Raw genomic sequence first — 27,492 nt, 5'->3', positions numbered from 1 at the left:
TTTTGCAAAGACAAAATCTGCAACTCCGAAACGTTAAAATAATGGTTCCTTAATAGATAACCCCAACCCCCAAACAAGAGGTAAGGTCATAAAGGTACCGAAGCTATTTATCAACCAACACTCTACCACGAGAAGTTGCTTCAGAAACGGCCGGAAGTGCCTCTGCCCCTAACTAATATGGCGTTCATTTTATTTCCGTTCTTGTCTTTGCCGTAAATAAGCTCGGCGGCTCCTCGCGGTTTCCCCAGAGGCCACGGTCTTACCCAACTCCCTTAGCCTGTTTCTTCGCGGGGGGGCGGGGCTACGAAGGAGATGCTTTGTGGTGATTGGTTGCGGTGAGTTAGGAACAATACTACGGGGCGGGGACCGGCGGATGATGAGCAGTGATTGGTTGCCGGGAGGCGGGGCGACTCCACCGCTGGAGAAGTGGCCGCAAGCGGAGGCGAGAGCCATGGGTCAGGCGGCCAAGGTGACTGGGTCCGGGGAGGGGTTGAATGCGATGCCAGCGGGGAGGGTAAGAGAGCGGCCTTGCGAACATAGTCTGGAGTCTCTGTAACTGAGGTTCAGGACCCTCCGCGGAGGATGTGGCCTTTACACCTGAGAAGCCTGTAACCAGCCCTGGAGGGCAGGCGAGGGTTTGTGCAGGTGCGGAGGAGGGAGGGCGGTACAGGTGGTCCTACTTCCTCGTCTACCAAGTACAGAAGGTTTATCCGTGATGCACGCCAGTGACTTGGGTCCTGCCCCCTTTCCATCTCCACACCGGGCGTTTCTGTGAGGGACCCATTTCGCGTCCTTGCGAATTGTACAGGACCCCAAAGTCCTACGCTGAAACCATCAGATGAGGTAAAAGGTTTCGTCAAATAACCAAAATGTTCATAGGTAACCAAGGATACCGAATCCCGGCAAAAACACTTGTCTAAAGTAGCACTTAACGAGACAGAGCCGAGACCTGGGATTCCTGAGTGCTCTGAATGAGCTTTGGGAGGTGATGCCCCCTTCAGGATCGAGATCACAAGTTTCTTATCAAACTGATGCGCATTCCTGGCTAGCGTACAATTCTCTGGGACTAGCCATCCCTAACCAACATTAAGTATTATCAGTATGGCCGGTTGAGACATAAACATGGAAAAGGGAAATTGACCTGCTATAGTATAGTGAGAAAAAAAAACAGTGCTTATAACTGGTTGGTCAATAACAGGGAGCTGCCAAGAGTTCTCTTGTACCACTGAACTCTGTTCCTAGTACATTTTAATATATGTCACAGGACTGATAGAATTGTAAAGGGTTATTCTTTCAAAAAACTTTCGGAGTGTCCATAATAGCTTTTAGTAGCACTTAATGGCCAGCATTTAGCTTGTACTTTCTAGGCATGATGGATGTAACAGTAACTTCATACAGAAGTCTGGCAGGTAGGAAGAGTTTAAACAATTACTTAATTACAAGTATTTATTCACTGTATTTTGAATGAAAATACAGTGTATTTTTGTGCTCATACAACAGGTTTATCCTGTCTGGAGAGATGCAAAAGAAAAAAAAATCCCTCATGTAAATTGAGACCTGAAGTGTTATTAGAAATTAAGTAGGACTGGAAGAGAGGTTTAAGAGGGAGGAAACATATGCATACCTATGGCTGATTGATGTTGATGTATGGCACAAACCAACACAATATTGTAAAGCAATTATCCTCCAATTTAAAATAAATAGTTTGTTGTTTTTTTTTAATAAATTACCTAGGAGAAGAGAGGAAGGAGTATTCTGTAAAGAGGAAGTGGCGTATGGACCATCCTTTAAGTGGGAAGTTGCTTGGAAAACTTGGATACAATGAAATTAAATAGAATTCATTCCTAAAGTGCTTTTGATGAGAACGATCATGTGTAGAAGACACTTGTGCTAAGTGGAAGATACAAGGTGACCAAGAAGCCTTTCAGGAAGTAGGGGACACTTCAAGAAAGTGTAGTAAGTGCCTAGTACTGTGGATGTATTCATGAGGGGAATATAACCCATACTTAGAAGACAGAAATGATAACCAGCTAAAGGTGAAACCTAGTACAGAAATTATATCACCCACCCTTAAAACTAGCCTATTATTCAAGAAAATTGAAGCAAAAGGCTAATTTGCCTAAGCTTAAAATAAGTGGTAACGTCAGATTTAAACTGATCTTACTGCAAAGAATTGACTTTCCATATACACTACCTAAATTTGTCTAATCAGTCTAAGTACATCAGAACAAGAAGACAGTCTGACCTAGGTTTCTTTACTTTAATAAAAGTTTATTAACTCCAAGGTGATATTAGTTCCGAGGCAGTAATGAAGGCATTTTCTTAATACTAGTTCTTAAAGTAGGGATACTGGTTGTTGTACTAAGTGAATTACTTTCTTTTTTCCCTAAATAGCATGTAAAATAATTAGGCATACTTACTTTTCACTTCCTTCTTAATCCCTTGCAGCCTCTTCGACTACTCTTGTAGTATTAAACTCCCTGGTTTTCTCTGACGTTCCACTACCTTTAACAACCCTGTGTTTGCCAACAGTCTTTTTCAAGATAATCTCGGCCTTCACTATCAACCGCCTCAAAAATTTTCCTGTCTCTACGTATTGCTCAGTTTCAAAGTCACTGCTACATTTTTAGATATTTGTTAAAGAAGCATCCCACTTCCAGTAGTAAAATATGCATTAGTTTCCTATGGCTACTCTAACAAGTTACCACAGTTTTTATCTTGAAAATACAAAATAAGGTCACATTTACGTGTACTGAGGATTAGAACTTCAACATGTCTTTTGTGGGGACACACAATTCAAGCCATAACAAAATAGATACACCACATTTTATTTATCCATTTGTGTTCTTTCATGCTACTATGAATATTCATATACAAGTTTTTGTATGAACATATGTTTTCATCTTGGTTGTATACCTAGGTGTGGAATTGCTGGGTCATATGATAACTGTGTTTAACTCTCTGAACAACTGCTAAACTGTTTTCTAAAGCAGCTGCAAGGTTTTCCATTCCTATCAGCAATGTGTAATAGTTTCAGTTTTTCCACATCTTTGCTAACACATGTCACTGACTGTCTTTTTGATTGTAGACATTCTACTGGGATGAAGTAGTATCTCACTGAGATTTAGATTTGTATTTTTCAAATGGCAAATTATGTGGAGCATCTTTTCATGGCCTTAATAGCTATTTGTCTGTCTTCTTCTGAGAAATGTCTATTCAAATCTTTACCTGTTTTTAAATTAGTTTTTTTTTTTTTAATTTTAAAAGTTCTTTATACGCTCTATGGATAGTAGGCCGCTATCAGATATATGACATAAATATTTTCTTTCATTCCATGGGTTGTCTTTTCTTTTTGTTGATAAGTGTCCTTTCTCTTTCTCTTTTTAAATTATGTATATTTTTAGTTTTTATAAAGGAAATAAGTGTATAAAATTTAAGAAGTCAAATGGTGTTATGCAGAAACCAGTAGGTATCTACTTCTTCCTATATACTCCCAATTCCTGCTCCCCAGATAAGCACTTTTTAATCATTTTAGTTATTTCTTCTTAGATTTCCCTCCATGTTTATAAATAACATGTTTAAACTACTATTGATTTTTTTTTTCCTCTTTGGAGTTATTTACTGACCTTTGTCTGCAAAAGTTGAGGATTTTGTTGTTCAATTGCTCAGTTGTATCTGACTCTTTGTGACCCCATGGACTACAGCACACCAGGCTTCTCTGTCCTTCACTGTCTCCCAGAGTTTGCCCAGACTCATGTCCATCACTTCTCTTCCAAGTGATGCCATCCAATGATCTCATCCTCTGCTGCCCCCTTCTCCTTTTGCCTTCAATCTTTCCCAACATCGGGATCTTTTCCAATGAGTTAGCTCTTGTCATCAGGTAGCCAAAGTATTGGAGCTTCAACTTCAGCATCAGTCCTTCAAATGAATATTCAGCGTTGATTTCCTTTAGAATTGACTGGGTTTGATCTCCTTGTAGTCCGTGGACTCTCCACAGTCTTCTCCAGCATTACAGTTCGAAAGCATCAGTACTTTGGTGCTCAGCCTTCTTTATGGTCCCACTCTCACATCCATACATGCCTGCTGGAAAAACCATAACTTTGAATATGTGGACCTTTGTTGTCAAAGTGATGTCTCTGCTTTTTAACGCCTTGTCTAGGTTTGCTATAGCTTCTCTTCCAAGGAGAAAGCGTCTTTTAGTTTCATAGCTGCCATCACCGTCTGCAGCGAGTTTGAAGACTTGCTGCTCCTGCTAAGTCACTTCAGTCGTGTCCGACTCTGTGCGACCCCATAGACGGCAGCCCACCAGGCTCCCCCATCCCTGGGATTCTCCAGGCAAGAACACTGGAGTGGTTTGCCATTTCCTTCTCCAATGCATGAAAGTGAAAAGGGAAAGTGAAGTTGCTCAGTTGTGTCCGACTCTTAGCGACCCCATGGACTGCAGCCTACCAGGCTCCTCCTACCCAGGCTCCGTCCATGGGATTTTCCAGACAAGAGTCTGGAGTGGGTTGCCATTGCCTTCTCCATTTGAGGACTAAGTTCCCCCTAATACCCTGTTTCTCTCAGTATACAAATTTTGGTGAATCTGTTTTCGTTTTTCATATAATTATACAAAATTTGTCCAAAGCTGAGCCTTCTAATATAAATATATGATTATGTTGACTTTTTTCCCTAAGTCTTAGTGTTTCTTGAAGTTAATAACTGCTTTGTTTTTATTATCGGTTTTCCTTCTTATCTATTCCCAAACTATGAGCAAAACTGTTATCTACTAGCTTCATTTTTTTTTCCTAGCATCATCATTTCTGAATCCAGCCTTTTGCTCTAGTCCAGAGTAGTTGCTTTCTTTGCTGGCTACACAAATGCTGACCTATATTTGTCCTTTACCATCCTCTCTGTCTCTCTTGTGTTGGATCACCTGTCTCCATCATTCCTACTGTGTGTGTGTGTGAGAGAGAGAGATAGCCCCTTGTTTTGATGGGGCACAGTCGTCTTCTATAGCTTTCCAAGAAAGAGCATACAGCAAATAAGAGACTTTGCATTTCTGAAAATAGCAATTTGTAATTGCAGTTAGGTGATAGTTTGGATATGTAGCTTGAAGATTTTATACCATTGTCTTCTCACAGTGATGCTGTTTGGAAATCAGGTGGCTTTCTAATTTTCTTTTTTTTATACGTGGACTGTTTTTTTCCTCCAGGATGTCTTTATTAGCATTGTGCTGCACTTACATCATGATAGGCTGCAGCACGGGTTTGTGTTGAGCACTTGGTAGAATCTGTGTTCTCTGTTCTCTCTTGTTGGAGATCCTGTGACTGTAACTGTTGGGCCATCTACACTGCTCCTTTAATTTTATTATCCTTTCCTCAATTAACCATTGTACTTTCTGGGCCGTTTTTCTGAACTTAATCCTTGCTGTCACTCATTTGATATCCAAGAGCTTTGGGGCATTTTCTGAACAATCCTTTTTAGATTTACTATAACTTCTTTTTGTTGTTATTCTGTGTTTGCAAAAACTTATGTTTCTGAGAAAGTTCTTCGGTTAATCTTTGTTTAATTTTTATGTTTTCTGCCTCCTATTTCTCTTTTGGTATCTGCCTATGATGCTATAAGTTTTCTCATATATGTAAAATGCTTGAATAGTGCCTAGCACATAGGATGCACTCAGTCAAGTTTCAGTATTGTTATCTGGTGAATGGACTGGGGGAAAGGAGGGAATGGTGGCAGAGTGGCAAATCTTTGTCAGTAGTCCAAGCACAAGATAGGGAGAGATCTGAATTTAAATTGTTTTGGGTGATGGAGAATATCCAAAAGATTAGAGAGAAATCCCTACGGTTTCTCCGTGAGGAGTAAGGTAGATTTAAAGAATGACCTAGAGATTTCTGGCTTCAGAAATTCATTGTTTTCCATACTGAAATTGAGAGGACAGAAGAGAGAACAGTGTTGGGGGGACAGTACTGCATACGCTTTTGTTGTTATTGTTTAGCACAGTCTAAAATATTCAGAAGTCTCAGCATTCTACTTCTTTTTTGAGAAATCACAATTAAACTTTCCTAAATTATCTAAAACATCTTCCTTCTGGGCTCTTTTAAGATGTAGTATATTCTTGAGTTTGTATGCATGTGTATATGACTTTTAGAGCAGATGAAGGTCTATGTTAAGAAAAATGAGAACAAATACATACCACACTAGCAAAGTTGGTTACCTTAACAAACTAATTTTGGCAGGGGGATCATTAACTTTTTAACCATTCTCATATTATTTTGTTTGAAAGAATTTTGTTTTATTTTTGTAAATACATAAGGCTAATTTTTTAAAATCTAAAGATAAATAATCAAGGGAGTTATTTTGACCAACTCTTGTTTTCACCAGCTACTTTGAAAAATAATCTAAGAAATAAATGCTGTTTAATCCTTGTAATTATGTAAAATGTGAAAATTTTTTCTTTTGAGGTGTGAATTCTGATTTTCTTTTCAGGTTTTACAGCTCTTTAAAACATTGCACAGGACCAGACAACAGGTTTTTAAAAATGATGCTAGAGCATTAGAAGGTAAGTTTATACTTTGCCACTTTGAAGCAAGTCCAATTTTCAGTTGGCTGCTAGTAGTCCAAGAGACCCTGTAAGGTTAAGACCTGCCTTGGGCGATGAACCTTCACTATCTCTCTCTCAATGTTTGTTTGTTTTAATGAGTTTATATTACACTTGTTTGAGAAGTATTTACTTAAAGAAAAATTGTAAAAGATCATGTTTTCATAAAGAATAAGGAAAAAAAAAGGATCAAAATTTCACTGTGCTCCATTGCTTACCTTACATTCAAGCCATGGAACTCATTTCCCTATTATATAATCAAATTTTCACATTCTCTAGGACCAGATACTACCATATTGTTAATGCCTGTGTCTTTCTAGAAGTGGCAGCAGCTATGAAACTATGAAAGGGAATCTATCACAAATGGTTCCAGATTCAGTATTTCACTGTTTAAAGTGGTTTCTGTCTTTTCTGGAACTCAGAGCTCTAAAGTATAAGTTCTGTGTTGGTCATACTCACTTTCTAAAGCTGTTTAAGAGGATACCTTAGGAGGGAGAGTATGTAAGTTGGGAGATTGTTACTGACATATGCGTACTACTGTATATAAAATAGATAAATAATAAGGTATGGGATAACTAGTATAACACAAAGAACTTTACTCAACGCTCTATAATGACCTGTATGGGGAAAGAATCTAAAAAAGGACAGATACATGTATGTGTATAACTGATTCACTTTGCTGTACAGCAGAAACTAATACAACATTGTAAATCAACTGTACTCCAGTAAAATTTGTTTTTAAAAATTCAACCTCCATTTTAAAAAAGGGAAAAAGAAAAGGGCATCTAGGTAGTGTCCCCACTGTCCCTATGAATTCAAGTTTTTGTAATTTACCAAAAACATTTCTTGAATATTAAAGTATATGCTTCATATTATATGTATGTTACACAAATTCCTTATTTAATTCTTATCACAGACCTGTTAGGTAGTCACTATTATAATTTCTAGTTTTGCAGATGAGAAAACTGACAGTGATGGGAAAAGATAGGTGGAGCTGGGATTTAGCTTCAGCATTCTGGCTCCAAAGCCTGAACTCTTAACCACATTACATGTTGACATGTATTGAGCATAAAAGGAAGGTTCTATGGCTTATCTACATCACCATAGCATATTTTTGTGCCTTTAAATGTTTTTAAGTGAAATAATTATAAGAATAGCTAACAGTGCATATTTACTATCAAATGCTCACAGCAGCAATATAAGGCAATTTATCACTTATATTAAATTATTCTGCTGTAGTGATGCCAAAGCACTGGATTATATGAACAAAAGTTTCATTTGTTCATCACTTTACTTGTCAGCCAAGGCACTCAAAATTATTTACATATCCTCTTTGCTGCTATATCTTCATTTTAAGTGTTTTGGAGGAGGGATAGTTAAACATGCTTATATGTATTGAGTTTTGCCATCTTAAAAACAAAAAGCATTTTAATTCAGATCCTTACGTTTACAAAAGCAAAGTATCAATTTGAATTTATTAGGATCTCACAGCTAGAGGGTCAAATGAAATTAGAAATAAAAAGCAGGAAACAAAAATATTAGAATGCTGAAAATATATATTAGGTTTAATTACAAATTGCCAGCCTGTAAAAAGCTCTCCAAAAGACTTTTAAAATAAATTTCTTAGTTTTTACTTTGTTTTACACATGGCAAAATTATTTTTTTCTGTTAGAGAAATAATAGATATATATGTATATAGCATATTGTACTGTAATATAATGAATACTATGTAAGTTATTGGGACAAGAATTATAAATTAGAAAAGCAGATAACTATATGCATACTTTTTCCTTTTTCTAGCAGCCCGAATAAAGATAAATGAAGAATTCAAATGTAATAAAACTGAAACTTCTCCTAAGAAAATAGAAGAGGTACAGTATTAAATGTTTCAATTACAATAAAACTCACATTTTAGCAACTAGAGGAAATGATAAAAATGGAGAGACTTTATGAAATAAAAACCATTAGTTGATAGTTAAAGCCATCACAACTGTAAATGACCTTCACTTGTTTGGTATGGCTCACCTCCTCAAGGGTCATGTGCCTACAACTATAAGATAGCAAGTTGCCTAGTGAAAGGAACATAAGTGTAACCATGATCAAAGCCAGAACAGCTGAACCAACCTAGAAACTCACAGAGATGCTCTCTGTCTAAGGCAAGTGACAAACCAAGAAGAGTGAGTGTGATAACTCTCTCTTAAGTTATGCAGAGAAAACTTCTACTCACTTAGGTCAGCTGGACAGAATTTTTTTTAATTCATATCTTGGCTGTGGGAGTTGAATAGCCAGGGTTTATGAACTGTTCTCACTTTACCTTCTGTATTTGCGTTTTAGCCACTTCCTTAGTGGAAGATAGTCTACTAACATTATTCTGTGAGCTCCCTAGTATTCCCAGTGCTTGTTCATTGAAAAAGTGCACACTGATTCTTTTCTTGTGTAAAGTCATATGCATACATACATTGTCTCTGTCTTAGGAAGGAACACTGCTTCCTAAGTGGTCCTGGACCTAACTTTGTATAAATGTAGGGGAAAGGACCCTTAGGAAGAAAATGAAAAATTATTTGCTGGGTTAATTAAGATTCCAAGAATTGGTTTAGTAAAGAAGAAGGTACAATTTAGAGAAATTCTTCTATGTTTAATAGAATTTCCACATAATGAAACAAAAAATTTTATGCAAATACTTTTATACTTAGTAGAGAAAATGCTATTTTTGAAGTAGTGAATATCTGTAATACAATAATGAGACAAAATGAGATAGCCTAAGGATTTCTTTCCCTTTAACATAAAACAGGAGAGATTTAACCTAATCTTATGATAGGACAAATGGGGACTGTGTAATTTTTATCTATGGAAGCAGTTAAAATGACATTATAATCAAGTCATGACTTGAAAATAAGTTTAAAGATGTATTGCTATTCAGAAAACTGATTATTAACAATATGGTACATGTATACCTCATTTTATTGTGCTTTGCTTTATTGTGCTTCACACAATCTGCGTTTTATACAAATTGAAGGTTTGGGGCAATCCTGCATTGTCAGATGCTGGTTAGCATTTTTTAATAATAAAGTGTTTTTTAAGTAAGATATGAATATTGTCTTATTTATTTAGCCACGTCAGATTTTATTTGTGGGATCTTTTGTTGCAGAGCTCAGACTTAGTTGCCCCAGGGCATGTGTGATCCTAGTTCCCTAGGGACTGAACCCACATCCCCTGCACTGGAAGGTGGATTCTTAACCACTGGACCGTCAGGAAGTCCCCATTATTTTCTTTTACACATAATGCTGTTGCATACTTAATAGACTAGTGTATATTGTAAATATAACTTTTATAGACAGTTGGAAACCAGAAAATTCATGTGGCTCACATTATTGTGATATTTGTTTTATTGTGGTAGTCTGGAACTGAACCCACAATATCTCTTGAGATATGCCTGTGTTTCTAAATTTTGAGGTCATGATTTTAAAAATATTGCAGTCAGTTTATATCAACTAAACTGGAAAAGTGAACTATAATCTCCAGATTAATTTCACATATAGAGCACTAACAGTAAGCACTCTTGAAATTAGATACTTGTTATATGTATATATATATACACACACACACACGTGTGCGTACATATATCTATATATTTTATACTTTCATATATTACATATTTAGTAATTTGTAGGTAATTAGTTACATTGTCACATATTGTGATGAAGTCTTGGCACCAAAAGGAATCCTAGGTGGCCTCTCAATCAGCAGTTTTCAGACTTTTGGGTCTCAAGACCACTTTACCTTCTAAAAAACTGAAGACTCCAAAAAGTGTTGTATGTATGTTATACCTATCAATATTTACCATAATAGAATTTAAAACTGAGAAATTTTTAAAATATGTTAATTAAATAATTAAAATTGATGTTTATTATATGTTAACATATACAGTCTTCATGAAAAATAACTATTTTCAGAAAAATATAGTGAGAAGAATGGCATTATTTTATGTTTTTGCAAATCTCTGTAATGCCTGGCTTAATAGGAGTCAGCTAAATTCTCGTATCTGCTTCCTTATTCAACCTGGTGCAATGTGTTTTTCAGACTCAATTATACAAAGAAAATTCAGCCTTATGTAGATACATAGTTGGAAGATGGTAGGTGTATATATTATCCTTTTCAAATAATTGTGAATATTCTTTGATACCATACCTAAACAAGCGGTAACTTTCTTTAAAGGTTAGTTGCAGTGTGGAACTCTGTTATCTGTTAGACCAATGGATGGGTGTGTGTATTTACTTGCTTGGCTGGAGTGGTTAGGAGGGAGTTCCAGTTCTCATACATAACCACATCCTGCTTATCCCCTCTCTTCTCCCCTAATCCCTTGTTTCTGATCTAGCTTTGTTTCCAGCCTTAAACCTAAACCTCAGCTCAATTTTTGCACCTCCAGTTAGTGAGAAGGCTCATTGTTTTGCTTTCTCTACCCTACTAAGCCCCTTCTCAGGTCTGTCAGGAGGTGAGGCTTTGCCCCCTACAGCATTCTCCATGTCTATTAATGGCAGCTTCCTCCTTTTTATGTTCAGACCAAAAACCTTGGTGTTCTCTTTTGTGACTACTTTCCTTCTCTCACATCTACATACAACCTGACAGCAAATCCTATTGACGTAACCTTCAAAATATAGCCAGACTTTGACCATTTCTTATCTTCCCAGTATTATTTCCTATTTCAAGCCACCATTATTTCTCACTGGATTTTTACAACAGCCTCCTAGCAGCTGTTGTTGCTTCTGCTCTAACTCCCTGCATCCCAGTCTCGATACTTAAAGACAGTGAGCCTTTTAAAAAGGCATATCCCATGGCTCCTCATCCCATTCAAAGTAAAGTCTAAAGTCTCTGCCGGCCGTGACCTTTAGCACTGCATCATCTGACTGCTGTTAACTTCCCACCTCAACTCACCACGTACCTTACTCATCCAGCTTAGTGCCTTCTTTGAGGATGCTTTAATTTACCAAGAGCTTTCTTGTCTGAGGCCATTTATGCTGTGGCTTCTTTCTAGGATATTCTTTCATATGTCCTCATGTCTTCATTTCGTAGACCAGTAGATTTTAATGTTTTTCCCGTTGAGTGGGTCTTTTTACCCATGCATGGCTTTGTAACGTCATGCACTAATGATTTGAAAAACATAGGTTTACCACATAATGCAGACCTTCCAAATATTGACATAGTTCAGTATATAATATTTTTAAATTGCATCTGTTAATATCCATCTCATCAGAAAAATCTTGAAGTATTGGGAATTTGTGAGGCTTAAAATTACAGATAGAAGTTCTTCAGAATTGTGATTTTTTTTGCTTAAAAGCTTAAATGTTGTCATTGTCAGCAAATGACTGTCAGTTGTTTTCTTGAAGTAAGGTACTCATATCACTCATCTTCAAGAAAACATCTGCCAGTTACCCAAATCTGAATAATCAGAGTTTGTCTGTCAGTGGTTCATTCAAGTAGAAATGGTTTTCCAAAGAAAAAGCTCTACTGCTCACGGCTCAAACAATACAGATGGCTCTAGTATTATGAGAATAATTTTGACATTATGCCTTCCCTGAAAGGGTCTCAAGATCCTCCCAAGGATCCACGGCTCTGAGAATCACTGTTTTAGCCCGGTTCTTCATTTTGGGATGATGAGGTCTGAAACTTAAAGTAGATGTTAACCCACGGCCACACACTCAATGACAGAGCCAGAGCTGGAGTCCAAATATTCGGACTCCTAATACAATGCTTTTATTAGTGTTCAGAACATCCAACTCTATAGTATAGGTAAGATTCAGATACACTCAAAAGAATAACAAGAAAACTGCACATTTTAAGCATATTGTAAAATATATGTTATAACAAAAAATATTCCAAATCTGTTCTGGATCAAAATATGGAATGGATAGATAAAAGGTAAAAGTATATGCATGTCTAAGCTTTCTATAGGCTTGGAATAGTTACAGAAAGTTAAAGGCAAGGAAATTCCCCGTCAGTCCGATGGTTAGGCTCCACACTCCACTTTTGGGGACTTGGGTTTGATCCCTGGTGGGGAACTAAGATCTCACAGGCTGCAAAGCACAGCCAAAAAAAAAAAAGGTTAAAAGCAAGTATCACCTAAAAAGAAATTGTAGTAGTAAACCTGTAGTATTCAAAAACAGTACATTAATGTGAACCATTGAAAAAATATGCAAAGGATTTATTCTTTTTGTTTTGTTTTCTTAACAGCTAATAAAAATAGGTTCTGATGTTGAATTGATACTCAGAACATCTGTTATACAAGGTATTCACACAGACCACAATACACTGAGTAAGTAATATTGAAAAAGAATGTTGCTTGCAATGCATTTTAAACTATTGAGCAATTACAGTGCATTTAATGCTAATTAGTAAAACATTTTAATTTTGCCAGTGTGGTATAGTACACATTTGTAAGGCTGTATTTAAAAGTGCTAAATTACGAAACTTTGCTTTACTAGACATTTTTCTTTTTCTTTTGTTGTTTTTTCTTTTTAATCTTAACCACTGGTTGTATTGCAAAACTTCAGTTACAAAGACAGTACAGGCATACTTCAATTTATTGTACTTCCCAGAGAATGCATTATTACAAACTGTCAAGCAGGCAAGTCAAGCAAGACTACTGGTGCCATTTTTCCAACAACATTTGTTCACTTGTGTCCCGGTGTGACATTTTGGTAATTCTTGGAGTATTTCAAACTTTTTCCTTATTAACTGTGTTTGTTATAGTGATCCATGATCAGCGCTCTTTTATGTTACTAATACAACTTGCTGAAGTCTCAGAATATGGTTAGTATATTATAATAAAGTCTTTTTAAATTAAAGTATTTGGACATAATACTATTAGACATTCAGTAGACTATTAGTATAGTGGAAGCATAACTCTTACATGGTTCAGGAAACCAAAAAATTTTTGTGATTTGCTTTATTGAGATACTTTATTTGTAGTGGTCTGGTACCAAACCTGCAATATATAATGGGTTTGCCGGTAGGACTGTTTTTGTAATAATTTATTTGGCACTCTTAATTTTCATAGTATAATTTGTCACCTATCTAGACTAAATCTGTTTCTTTATCTTTTCTTCTGTGATTCAAGTTATTTTAATTTAGGAGAATTGGGGTTATACAAAATGGGAATATAGTTGAGGATCCTCTATTATACCTCCAGACTCCTGGTGGGGCTTCTCATTTTATGTAATACTTGGTTTTCTTAGTTTTCATTCCTTAAAGTATTTGAGGGGACAATAACAAAGATACAAACAACATAAAAACAGAAAAGTACACAGTTTATAATAGTACAGCTCAGTGAATTTTCACAAACTAAAATACCTATGTAACCAATCTCCACATCAAGTTATATAATGTTACTGCTATCCCCAGAGACCCCTCATGCCCCTCCAGTCAGCCCTTCCCCCGCAAGTATAACCACGGTCTTGACTTTCAACAGTATCAGTTTGTAACCCAATATAATAAATTGGAATCATATAGGATTTCTATATTCTCTGGCTTCTTTCTCTTTCTTTGTGCCATTCATCTGTATTATTGGATATAGCAACATTTCTATGAATATTATATGAGTGAAATGTCCGTGTCATATGGTATATGTTGATTCAGCTTTAATAGGTACTGCTGACCAGCTTTCCAAAGTAATTAGACTAATTTACATTTCCAGGAGCAGTGTCTGAGAACTCAAGTTGCTTTATATCCTAACCAGCTCTTGATACTGCTGCTGCTGCTGCTAAGTCACTTCAGTCGTGTCCGACTCTGTGCAACCCTAGGGACGGCAGCCCACCAGGCTCCCCTGTCCCTGGGGTTCTCCAGGCAAGAACATTGGAGTGGGTTGCCATTTCCTTCTCCAGTGCATGAAAGTGAAGTCACTCAGTCTTGTCCGACTCCTAGCGACCCCATGGACTGTAGCCCACAGGCTGCTCCGTCCATGGGATTTTCCAGGCAAGAGTACTGGAGTGGGGGTGCCATTGCCTTCTCTGGCTGTTAATACTAGGCATCTCTTAATTTTAGCATTTCTGGTAGTTGTATAATGGTACCACATTGTGATTTTAATTATCATTTCTCTGGTAATTAACAAAGTACTAGCACTTTTTCAGGTGTTCAGTTGTCATTTGGATATGGCTGTTCAGGTCTTTTGTTCGTTTTTCTAAGAGGTTACCTGCCTCTTTATTATTGATTTGAAGGAATTCTTTATATGTTCTGAATATAAATCCTTTGTTGGATATATATATTACAAGAATCTACTTTTAGCTTTTTCATTTTGCTGTTTATTTTTTATTTTTGTTCTCTGTTTTTTATCTTTTGGCCACACCACATGGCACGTGGGATCTTAATTCCCCAACCAGGGATAGAACCTGCACGCCCTGCACTGGCAGCACGAAGTTTTAAATACTGACCGCCAGGGGAGTCCCTCGTTTTGCTGTTTTTATCTTTTGATGAGAAGTTCTTAATTTTAATGTAGTCCAGTTTAATCTCATTCTTCTTTTATGGTTAACATCTTTTATGGTTTTTTGTCTTGTTTAAGAAAATTTTGTCCATCTCAAGCAAGGTCATGAAGTGATCATCCTGTGCTTTCTTCCAAAGCTTTATTGTTTGATATTTTTCATTGGTTGTGTCAACTAGAGTTGATTTTTTTATATGGAATAAGATAGGAATCAAGATGTAGTTTTTAAATATCTGAATATTCAGTTGATCCAGCATTATTTATTGAAAAGACCACTCTTCTCCCCCTGCACTATAGGGTCACCTTTAGCATAAAATCAAATAATAAATATTTATGCATCTGTTCCTTGACTTCATAATTTCTCAGTTAGTTTGCTTTTCTGTCCTTGTATCTCTACCATAATGTCTTGATTACTGCAGCTTGATAAATCTGAATGGGCTTCCCTGGTAGTTCAGTGGCAAAGAATCTGCCTGCCAGTGAAGATGTTTGATCCCTGGGTTGGGAAGATTCTTTGGAGAAGGAAGTAGCAGCCTACTCCAGTATTATTGCCTGAGAAATTCCATGGACAGAGGAGCCTGGGGGACTGTAGTCCATTGAGTCACAAAAGATTTGGATACAACTTAACTAAACAGCAACAGTAAATCTGAATGTCCAGTACTCTAATTCCTGTACAGCTTTCAAAGTTATTTTTAGTTTATGAGCATCATCAGAAATTATTTGATCTAAGTAATATTTCTAAGGGCAGCAAACATGGTTATCCTAAACTGAAAATTTATAGTCATTAGCTTTAGTCTTAATAATAATCTTTAGAGTTTCTGTGTACTATAGCAATTATAGCAAAATGTAATCTTTATTACATGAATAAAAGTTTAGTTAATATCAGATAGCTAAATTTGATAACTGTATTTCAGAAGCCTAGTTTTAAGTATGATAATATTAGTTTAAATTTCTTTTTTTTTCTTTTACCTTTCTGTATATTTAATTTTGCCCCAGGATTGAAAACTTTTGACTCTTACATGATTATAGGGTATAATGCTATATTGCCTTAATAATGGCCTCCTTCTTTCTGTTAAATTATATATGGATCTCTTCTTTCTACTTAAATGCCTGTGGGTTCAAGACAGAACAAATTTGATTCTCTAATCTCTGTTTTAAAAAGTTACTCTAGCCATGACAACATTCATTTCATGAACGCCTTCAAGAAAACAGTGGTGCTTTTTTATAAAGCTGAAGTTCTGAGTAAAGCACGCATTCTGAAGTGGTATAAAGATGAACGAGGGGAAGTGACTGGTTTCATGCTTCTGCATGTGACTGTCCAGTTTCCCCAGCCCTGTGCATTGAAGAGACTCTTCTTGCCTCACTGCACATTCCTTACTCCTCTGGTGTAAATGAATTGACCATGTATGAGTGGGTTTATTGCCAGACCCTCTGTTCTGTTCCATGGATCTATATGTCTGTTTTTATGCCAGTACCATACTGTTTTGATTGTGACTGATTTGTAGTAAAGTCTGAAAGAAGAAGTGTGATGTCACCAGTCTTGTTCTTCTTTCTAAAGATTTGTTTTGCCTATTTAGAGTCTTTGTGTCTCAAATTTAGGATTGTTTGTTCTGTTTCTGTAGAAAATGCCATTGAAATTTTGATAGGAATGGCATAAAATATGTAGACAGGTTTTGGTAGTATGGACATTTCAATAACAATATTAATTCTTCCCATCCATGAAAACACAGTATCTTTCCATTTGTTTGTGTTTTCAGTTTGTTTCATCAGTGTCTTATAGTTTTCAGGTTAATAGTCTTTCACCTCCTTGGTTAAATTTATTCCTAGCTATTTTATCCGTATGTACGTAAATAGAATGTTTTTCTTAATTTCCCTTTCTGATATTTATTCTGTTTATTATCAGTATATAGAAATGCAGCAGGTTTTTTTGGTATTGTTTTTGTTATCTCACAACTTTACCAAATTTGTTACTTCTAACAGTTTTTTGGTGGAATATTTAGGGTTTGCTATATGTTATGTCATGTCATCTTCAACTAGTGACAGTTTTACTTGTTTCCAATTTGGTTGCCTTTCTTTCTTTTTCTTGCCTGTTTACTCTGGCTAGGACTTGCAAAATTGTATTGAATAAAAGTGGTGAGAAGGCATCCCTGTCTCATTCCAGATTTCGGAGGGAAAGCTTTTGGGTTTTCACGATTCAGTATGATGTTAGCTTGTCATACATGGCCTTTATTATGTTGAGGTTTATTCACTCTTTACTTACTTTGTTGAGAAGTTTTTGCATAAATGGATGTTGGATTCTGTCAAATGCTTTTTTGGCGTCTGTGGACATGATCATATGATTTTTATTCTTCATTTTATTAATGTGGTGTATCACATTGATTTATTTGTGGGTATTGAAAAATCCATGCATCTCTGTAGTAAATCCCTTTTCATCATGGTGTATGATCTTTTTAATATATTGTATTTTGGATATTTACCAGTTTTTAAATAACCTTGTTGTATTTCAGGGATTTCCATCTCTATGAGTTCTAAATTCCCAAAACAGAATCTAGAATATTCATTTCCTTAGTTCCCTTTGCAGCTCAGGCATGGATATGTAGCACACTACATCACCCATATTCCTAAATGAGCTTGAGAAAAGAGGCTTGGCACAAAACCCATTTTTCTGGCAAGAGTTAGCGTCAGTGGTTGCAGAGTCAAGTTACTGTTCCAGAAGTGTCATTGGTATAGCAGGAACAGATGTATTAAAGTTGAGTTTCTGGCAACATCCTAAATATAGTGTGTTGTGCTCCACGAGTGTAGAAATGGTGGTAGTTTTTTCTAGTGCCCTGTAGGCAGTAGCAGTTTTCATCATCAGACCAGTTCGTGATATTGCTTTGGACAGTGTTCCTGAAAGCTTAGCCTCAAGCCTGCCTGATTCTTAAGCCCTCACAGTAATTCCTTGAGTTAGACCAATAAACTGTTAATAAATGCCTTTTCTGCCTAATTAGCCAGTCAGCTTTTGTTACTTTTAACTAAGAACAGTAAAAGCTGTTGCCAAGAAGTGAGATACTTGAGATTACACAACATAAAATATGAAATGAAAGCAGGGGTTGGGGGGAGTGTTGTTAACATGGACCTGACCATCACAGGCCTTAAGCTGGTGGCCCTTGTTATGTAGTGATGAACATACCACTTCCTGTTTCTTAGGAGTACAGCTACAGCAATAAGCAGTGTAATCAGAATGTCAGTATGTGCTCGTTATTTCTTTCTACTTTCAGCAAAATATTGAAAAAGAGGATTAATGCAGATTAAGCTAGTCAGTCTGTGAAGCAAAGATGAAAAGAAGTACAGCTTTGCTAAGGGACATTTCTCGCCCCATCCTAAACTCTAATTGATTGAGAGCCCTTATAATTTAGAGCCTTGCAGGCCTGAAAAAATGCCAGCTGCTACAAAACTAAAGCCAGTACAAGCAAGGGACCTCTTAGCTCTAATATGAAATAAGATCGGTATCCCAAATCTTTCTCATTTGCTGGACAAAGATCAGATATAGGGTACATTTATTCACCTGAGCCTGTAGATTTTCATTGTGTTAAGACATGTCCATTAAACGACGGGGTAGGGAGGTTTGGGACAACACAGAGACCATTGCCAAAGGATGAAAATATTCATGCTTAGTAATTGTCAGGATGTTTGCCTGTGGCTACTTGTACATGAAAATGACTGGGAGAAAATAGATGTGTAGCTTATAAAATTTTTGAGTAAATTGTGTGGTCAGAAACCCCAAGCATAGCTAGGTCTCGTCAACTCTTAAAGGCTATCCTGATCCCTTAACTCATATCAACAGGACGTAAACTATGAAAACTTCCGAGTGTCAAAGAAGAGCATTTTCCCTAATATCCCCACATCTGGATCCCCTAGAGGACAGACCAGGAGCCTTGAAGGACAGTGGATAATAGAGGGTCTTTGGGTCTCCCAGAAAACAGGATGAGCTATTGCCAGTTTGGCTGACCAGAATTTATTGCTTTGCCATGAGCAAGGAGCTCTTGCTCTTCCTGTCCAGAAGGATTTAGGATTTGCTGTGGAGCAGTAACTGCCATGTATTTTCCATTCCAGGTTTTTATTGCTGTGTCCTGTTTGTTCTTTACTGTGGTCCAGTAGGCAGCTACTGTGTGAACCTCAGCTGGACCTAATGGAAAGGCCATAGCATATCATCTGCAGATCCTGGTTTTGAACCTGGATGAGACCTTAGGGGTCAGGTAGCAAACAGATGTAGCTTTCTGCGTGTGGGAAGAAGGATGTCTATTCACGTTGTGCAGCCAAAAGGGTGGTAGGCTTGTTGCCTCTCCAGTGTCTATTCTTTCTTACTAACTGAAAAACTGTGTTCAAAGTAGAGTGTGACAGGCAGGGAGAAAAGGGGGATGATTTTTCAGACCATGTAACACCTTTCTGGCCAGTGCAAGCAGCTGTCTGCTGAATGTTGCTTCCAATAAAGCTATTGTTTTTCAGTTAAAAAGGCATAGGCCAAGCCAGCACTCCGCTTTTTGGCCTTTCCCCTCTTCCTGCCTGGAATGCAGAGGTGATCTGGCAGCAGCATTGAAGGCAGACACCACACACGAAGAAAAGGAAGAGAGCCTGGGTCCTTGGAGGTGGCACTAAGGACCTGCCTTAGCCTAGGGTCGCCTTAATCTGTATTTCCTGATAAGTGAGAAAATTAAATCTCTTACTTACTTAAACCATTTTTTGTTGGACTTTTGGTTAATCTGTCTTTTCCACTAGCTTGTGAACTATTTAAAGCTGAGGAAGCTTTTTTTTTAATATATATATAATTGAGGTATAGTTAACATGTAACATTATATTAGTGTCAGGCATACAACATAATGATTCTATATTTATATATATTTTGAAATAATCACCACAATAAAGTGAGTTAATCTGTCCCCATACATACTAACAGAATTTTTTTTCTCATGATGAGGACTTTTAAGACTCTCTTAAGCAAGTTCCAGATATGCAATACAGTGTTATTAACTGCAGGCACTGCGCTGTACTGAGGTGACCATTATATATTCATCTGCGTATCTGTCTTTCTTGGTGAAATGCCCAGGAAAAAATAGGCACCTATATGTTTGATGAGTGAAACAATTCAGTCGTTAATAAGTTAAAACCTAAACTGTAATATGCTCTCTGATGAAAGCTGCAAAGATTTGGAAGCAGCAAGTGAGATATAAAAAATGGCTAAATAACACTTATTTAACGGGTTCTCATTTCAGTAAGCCAGATTTACCAGGTGGCTCATAAGAGTATTTTCTCTAGTCAGATCGCTTCTCTTTTTTGTAGGAATTTCAGTTTTCCTTTTGAATTGAATTCATTAGAAGACTTTTTTAATGATTCAACTTTATAGAAAAGATACAAGAAAAGTTGAAGAATATGTCCATTCCCTTTATCCAGATTCTACAAATTCTAGCAGTTTACCACATTTGCTTTATCATCTCGCCCTCATTTTTTCCCTGAAGTTTCTGAAGGTACATTGCAGACAAAATGTGGCTTTTTTTCCCCCAAATGAGCATTTTTCAGACCATAACAGTCTGCTTGAGTTTAGAGCTAGAGAAATACTTCAGTGTATATTTCTTTAAAATACTTCTTTGTGTATTTCCTAAATTAGCAAAGGCATTCTCTTATATAACAACAGTATAATTATCAAAGTCAGTATATTAATGTTGATTCAGTTCTTTTATTCAAATTTTTCTGTTTGTCCTAACAGTGTCCTTTATAGCAGAAGAAAAAAAAAATGGATTGGATAGATCTCTGGTCTAAGATCCAGTTGAGGATCACACAAATGGCATTTAATCATCATGTTTTTTAGTCTTCCTTTAATCTGGAGCAGTTCCTTGGTCTTTCTTTGTCTTTCACAACCTTGTTGTTTTTGAAGAATATAAGCAAGTTACTTCATAGAATTTGGTGTGAGCAGCTTTGATTGTAACAGTTCCCTTGATTCCACTTAACTCAGTTCTTCTCCTTAAAGTTTTGTATCTTACAGGCTTTACCTCTGTTGACTTCAGCAGGATGTCTTACCTAGGGCTCAGCATTCGTTGTCATCATCATCATTGTTGTTGAACAGTGTTTCCCAGTCAGGCCCTACTGTCATTTTAAACAGCGAGTTCTTCACTCCACAGCCTGTCCCGCACATACCTCGCTCCTCCCTGCTAAATTCCAGGAGCACTCTTCAGTTACTATAACCACCCAGAACACCTCCAGTTGAGAGCCACAGTTCCGTCAAATTTGCAATTGCGTGTGGGATCTTAGTTCCACGAGGCAGGGAAGTGGCACCCTGCAGTGAAAGTGCAGAGTCCTAACCCCTGGACTGACAGGGAATTCCCTGAAATCTTTAAATTAGAAAAGTCGTCGTGCTTTTTATAGAGTTGGTACTATAAACTAATTTTCCAGTTGATAGTTTTAATTATCATTAACCTGCAATCTGCTACTGACAAGGTGTTTTGTTGTTATTTAATTATATTTAATAATGATAAAACGTTAAGTTGGCTGTGTATGTTCTTATATAACCTGAAATGACAATCCTATTAAACTATCCATTTAATATAAAGAACACCACCTTAGAAGGTAACTGAAATAAAATATCACTGGGAAGACTTATCTTAAAACTAGATATTTTACTGTTATAAATTTTAGGGGGAAAAGAGTTTATTTGAATTTAATTTTAATGATATTAAATGCTCTCTTTGTTTTTCTTTCAGAATTGGTCCCTAGGAAAGACCTTCTTATAGAAAATGTGCCATATTGTGATGCACCAACTCAGAAGCAGTGATTTTTACTAAAAAAAAATAAAATCAAGTCTTTGTCATTTTTTAATTTTAAAATATACAACTCTAACCAAACTCCTGGAAATGCAGATATTTTCCTCTAAAATGGCGTATTGAAAATGAGTGAATTATAGTTTCGTAACTAGCTTTCGTGTTGAAAGGACATTGCTGAAAACTGTGGAACATAGTTAAGTATTTCTAAAGAACATTAGGTAAGAAGACATTTCATTTTCATTGAAAATCAAACTGCATAAAGTGAAATATATGGCTGGGGAGTTATATGTACTTCTCTTTGACCTTGATGAGCATTTTGGTTTTATCATAGCTATTTGAGAATGAAGTGTTTTGGCAGCCTGGTGGCTTTTTTCCCACGTGAACGGAAACTATTAGATTAAAATTACTAGATTAAATGAATGTTTAGTCTCCCAAAAGATTAAATGGGTCTAAAAGTCACAGTTGTGCCAACACTCCATAAAAGGTGGCCTTTGTTTCCTAAAAGACTGAAATTATATCAGTAGCTAAGAAATAACAATACAGTTTCGTTTTAGAGACAGAGTATATCTCTGTGTTCCTAAAAGAAAACTTTGAATCAGTCTTCTGAAGATAGATGAATAAAATGTCAAAATCATGTATGATAAAAGGAATAAAGAAATCCTAATTTCTTAAGGAAATAGCAGCCATTGATCAAACTGCATAATATAGGCTTAGTAGAGTTAGCTGCACTTAGACCACAGCTAGACCTTATTGTGAAAATATAATATGTGGTGCTTCCTCTCCATTATAAACAGTAAGATCTAAATAGCTTTTTTTCTTCAATGTGTTTCTTTCCTGACAAGACTGACAGTATCACAAAACAGCTTGGCATTCTACCATCTAATGGTGGGAACTACAGAATTGTATTTAATATTCTTCTTGTTTCTCTTTTATCTGTACATCTTTACCATTCTGTTTGCTCAGTGAACAGTGTGTTCTCTTCATTCACTGGTCAGTTCTCCCGTTTGATGACACAGGGTTTTTAATTTTTACAAGATTCTCAACGCAAAATGCTTTGTTTGTTGGCAAAAACATATTGGTGTAGTCATACTGAATATAAATGTCATATTTTAAAAATTATTTAATTTTAGTAAGTAAATTGTTGAAATTGTTTTGACATAGTATACTTAACAGTAAACCATAGAAGATTCATTACATAATTTTTATCTCTCATACATATTTCTTATTGTGTGTATGGAAATTAAACCTACATAAAAGTAAAAGTTGCTTCACATTTGAAATTTGCCCTTTTAAGAAGATGCTGAAAGTCTTCTTATACAGTCACTGAATTCTCTGACTTGCTATTATTATTACCGTTATTATATCTCTAAATGTCTGTATTTTATATATTGGGGAAAGCTGAAGAAGTTTGATATATATTTTAATTGTTTCAGTATTATTTAACATTTTTAGAAGTTTCTGTCTAGCTTTTTTCTTTAATCTGAATCCCCTTGTTCTGTTCTTCACTCATGTTAATTTAAATATCTCATCAAAAAGTAGTTCTCTATTTTTGCAATGTAGTTTGCATTAGGAACAATAGAGATTAATAATTAACATGTAAAATAAAGTAGTCATTTAAATGTTTATTAAAGCTAGTAGCTTAGACATTTTAAGACATATACTATATGTGTATAATATATTCATCATATATATGTATATACGTTACATATGTGTGCATGTGTGTATAGACATGTGTGTATGCATTATGTCTCTGTGCCTTAAGACTCTGCCATAAATTTCATTTGTAATAGACCAGGATATCAACAATAGGTTTCACTGTCATGACATTTTTAGATTTGGCACCCCATCCTTAAATAGCATGTATTTATATTTCAAATGAATTTTAACATTGTTTAATAGTTTTATTAGTTCAGTTAAAACAATTTATGAGATTTTGGCCTGTTGTGAAACAAAGATTTTCAGTACTCTAGAGAGTAAATTTTGAGAATGATGAATACCTTAGTGCCTCACTTCTCAGGTACGATGTCAAATTTAATTAAATCTCTTTTAGTTAGTTAAAAAAAAACTTCCTATGTTTCCAAAGGGAATTACCTACATCTAACATTTCACTCTGACTGTTGAAACCTATTGAAAGAAGATGGTACAAACTCTAATTGCAGATATCTAGGCTCAGAGGCCCAGCAGGACTTTGTAAAACAATCTTTTGGCAGAAGTTAGAAAGGGTGTATGGCAGGAGAATCAGATTTGGCAGGCATGTATGAGGAAGAATCCTCCACTAAAGATTTGAAGCTAAGGGAAATACGAGAGAGAGCTTGCATAACATTTGGTCCAGAACATTGAAATAAAGACTTGAGTCTAATTGTGTTTAACTTGGTCCTCATTTTGCCTGCAGTTGCATATTTTAGCATTAGTACAATGTCCAAAAAAATGCAAAGTAATAAGAATAGGTAGAATAACAATCATTTCCCTGTAAGCACAAAGCCATAGATCAACAAAGAAATGGAAATTCCAATTCTTAAGCAGAATTTTCTAAAGTGAAAGTAGATAAATACAAAATTAATTTAACTTTACTATATATCAGGAGTAACCTATGAGAAGTGAAATGGAAAAAAGATCCTGTTTATAATAGCAAACAAAACTATAAAATAAGAAGCAACTTTATATATATATATAGAACTAAAAAATGAAAGACAAACTCTGTATTCCTAGATGGGATAATTTGTAGTTGGTGGATATCATTCCCATACTTATTTTATGCTTTTATTAAATGTGTGTATATTTAGAACAATATGTAGTTTTGTTCTGTGGCTTTAAAATGCAAATGAATAGTGTTATGCCTCATATATTCTGCAGCTTACTTTTTACCACACATTAAGTTTTGAGATTTATCTATATTGTTGGATAAGTATCTAGGTATTTCAGTTTTGTATCTTATTCCATTGTAACAATAAGCTAATTTATTTATCCATGTCTCTTGATAAGCAATAGCATTGTTTCTTTTTTTCTTTGATATTGCAAAAAATTTGCTGAAAATGCTGGCACATGGATTCTTGCACCAATGTAAAAGTTTATCTGAATATATACCAAGAAGCAGAACTGTTAGGCATAGTGTATGTACATATTTTAGTCTTCTAGGAATTTAGTAACTTTACCAATTGATACTCCAATAACATGTGTAAGATTGCTTTTCTCCATATCCCCACTGTTGTTATATATGACTTTTCTCACTTTTGTCAAACTGATAAATATGAATAGGTATCACATTGTTTTAATTTGCATTTCTGGATTACTGATGAGGTGGATCGTCCTGTCATGTTTTTGGTCGTTACAGTTTTCCATTATGAATGTGTACTCGTATCCTGTGTTCACCTTGCTCTGTTGGGCTATCTGGCTTTTCTTACTGCTTCCTTATATGCTCTTGCTATTACTCCTGTGTTGGTTATCTGTGATGCAACTGCCTTTTTCCAGTATGTAATTTGTCTTTGAATTCTATGATAAGCCTGTAGTTTGGGGCTTTATTTTTAGTGTATTCCTTTAAAAAATATTTTCCTTTATTAATTTTGCATTTATAGCTTTTTAAGAAATTCTTTTCTACTCCAAAGCCATTATAATGTTCTAGTGTACATTTTCCTATGAATATTGATATTTTGCTTTTTATGTTTGGGCCTTTCTTCCATCTAGAATTTATTTTTGTTTATGATATGAGCAGGATATATATATATTTTTTTTTAATAAGGTGACAGTTTGCTTCACCATCATTTATTGAATAGCCCCCTTTTTTTTCTGGTACCATGTAAAACTACTTTGATCATATCCCAAGTTACTATTGAACTCAGTCTAACCCTCTTAGCTATTCAGGGACTTTGCTCCTACAATTCTCCTCTGTCCTTTGCCAAATATTTTTTCCCCTCTGTCGACTGGATTGTTCTCAACAGCATTCTGAAATATTTCCCATCTAAAAAATTTTTTCTTGAACCCCACCCTCAAGCTTCAGTACCACTATTCTGCTCTTCCTTGTCCTAAGAAGTTTCTATATTTACTGTCTCTTCTCCATACCCATTCTCTCTTATACAGACCTCAGTCAGAATTTAATCCCAACCACTCCACTAAAACTCTTCTTGTCCCAGTTACTGTTGACCTCTGCTTGGAAAGTCTAAAGGTCAGTTCTCAATTCTTGTTTCATTCATTCTATCATCAGCAACTGGCATCAATTGATCATTCCCTCTCTCTTGAACAAAGACCTAGACACATGTCTATTGTAGACTTACCACAAGTAGGATACAGCCATGAACCAAAGCAAAAAAAATGCCTACCTTGTCATCTGTTTATAATTTTAGATACACTCTCAGCCCTTCTTGATGCTGCTCTTAGCCTTCTCTGGGAAGAATCACCTGTATGAACTGCCTGAAATGGCTCCTGTACCCTATGAGCTATGATTGGTTCAGCCAATGGGGGACCCTGAACCAGAGATCAGAAGGAGGGAAGAGAGCAACGGCAGGTATTTCTTTTCCTGGCTCTGTCCCTGAGAGATTGCCTCACGGGGTGTCCCTCAAAGTTTCTCTCAGGGTGACCTCTGTGCAGTTCTTTCCTTCCTGCTTGGATGAAAACTTCCCTCTCATCTTCAGATCTGGGGGAGCAACATCTTATCTGCTACTATCCATGTGAGTTCCTTTACACATACAGTTTTGTAAACAGTCCCTTTATAAATAAATCTTCCACAAACATAAATACAAGTAATCATTATTTCCTTTTGAGACTGTCACTAATGCACTTCCCTGGGAGAACTTAACTTTCTGTAGGTGAGAGACATATTATAATAAACACAATTTTAAAATAAATTAGAAGGTGATAAGTAATATGGAGACAGATAAGGCAGAAAAGGGAGAGAGGAAAGCTAGAACAGTGTTGCAATTTTAAGTCCTGAGATCAGGGAAGGTCCAACCAAGGAAGTGATAGTTGAACCAAGATGAAGGATCTGAGAATCGAGCCCTGCAGATATCTAAGGGATGAGCTTTCCAAGTAGAGGAAACTGCTAATACAATGTTCCTGAGACAGGTTCTCGTCTGCTGTGTTTTAGGAGTCAGGAGCAAAATGATTATAAGTGGGGAGTAGTAGGAGACAAAGTCATAGAAATGATACGGCAGAGGAGAGTAGATGCCAGATTATATAGACCGTTTTTAAGGACTGGTTTTTGCTCTGAATAAAATGCAGAGCCATTAGATGGTTTTGGGAAGAGGAGCAATGTGATCTGATTTTAAGTTTTAAAAACATCATTCTGGCTGTTGTGCTGAGAATAGATCATGGTGGCAAAGATGAATGCAGGGATTCCAACTAAAAGTTTCTCACATATTATTCTAGGTAAGAGATGATAGTGGCTTATACCAGAGTGGCAGTAGTAATGGTGATGAGAAGTGGCAGAATTCTATTTCAATAGAGCTCCTAGATTTACTGATGGATTGAAATGAGGCGAAAGAAAGGAGTCAGGCCTGAATCCCAAGGGTTTTGGCCTGAGAAGGTGAAAGGATATTGTTGCCATCAATTGTAATGTTGAAAAAAACAAGATTTGTGAAAAAAAAAGATGAGGTGTTTCATTTTGGGCATGTATTAACTGGGTCAGGAAGATCTGGAGTAAGAAATCGCACCCCACT

The 27,492-nt window shown here is 36.1% G+C and overlaps 1 protein-coding gene across 6 annotated transcripts; it reads left to right on the top strand.

Annotated features, from left to right (window-relative positions):
* Window positions 1-403: 403 nt before the first annotated feature.
* Window positions 404-26,572, top strand: LYRM7 (LYR motif containing 7). 6 transcript variants are annotated; one of them, XR_009600665.1, is made up of 7 exons: window positions 404-469; window positions 6,472-6,544; window positions 8,384-8,454; window positions 12,812-12,893; window positions 21,785-22,062; window positions 25,919-26,003; window positions 26,182-26,572. XR_009600665.1 is itself a non-coding variant. In XM_060415632.1 (5 exons), the coding sequence occupies exons 1-5, from the start codon at window positions 452-454 to the stop codon at window positions 21,853-21,855; spliced, it is 312 nt and encodes a 103-aa protein (XP_060271615.1). In that variant the 5' UTR covers window positions 404-451; the 3' UTR covers window positions 21,856-26,572. The 6 variants fall into 6 exon arrangements, 2 of the variants coding, with proteins under 2 accessions (XP_060271615.1, XP_004008698.3); XR_009600666.1 differs by having other exon boundaries at window positions 8,387-8,454; window positions 21,785-26,003; XR_006059903.2 differs by lacking the exon at window positions 25,919-26,003.
* The last annotated feature ends 920 nt before the right edge of the window (window positions 26,573-27,492 follow it).

This window comes from Ovis aries, chromosome 5, assembly GCF_016772045.2.
Source record: "Ovis aries strain OAR_USU_Benz2616 breed Rambouillet chromosome 5, ARS-UI_Ramb_v3.0, whole genome shotgun sequence".
NCBI classification, from domain to species: domain Eukaryota; kingdom Metazoa; phylum Chordata; class Mammalia; order Artiodactyla; family Bovidae; genus Ovis; species Ovis aries.
The sequence above is the reverse complement of the archived record's forward strand: the minus strand, read 5'-3'. Positions and strand labels throughout refer to the sequence as shown.

Coding starts and splice junctions, on each gene's coding strand:
- LYRM7 (XM_004008649.6), top strand. Junction 6,545..8,383: donor TGATGCTAGAGCATTAGAAG/GTAAGTTTATAC, acceptor TCCTTTTTCTAG/CAGCCCGAATAAAGATAAAT. Junction 8,455..12,811: donor CTCCTAAGAAAATAGAAGAG/GTACAGTATTAA, acceptor TTTTCTTAACAG/CTAATAAAAATAGGTTCTGA.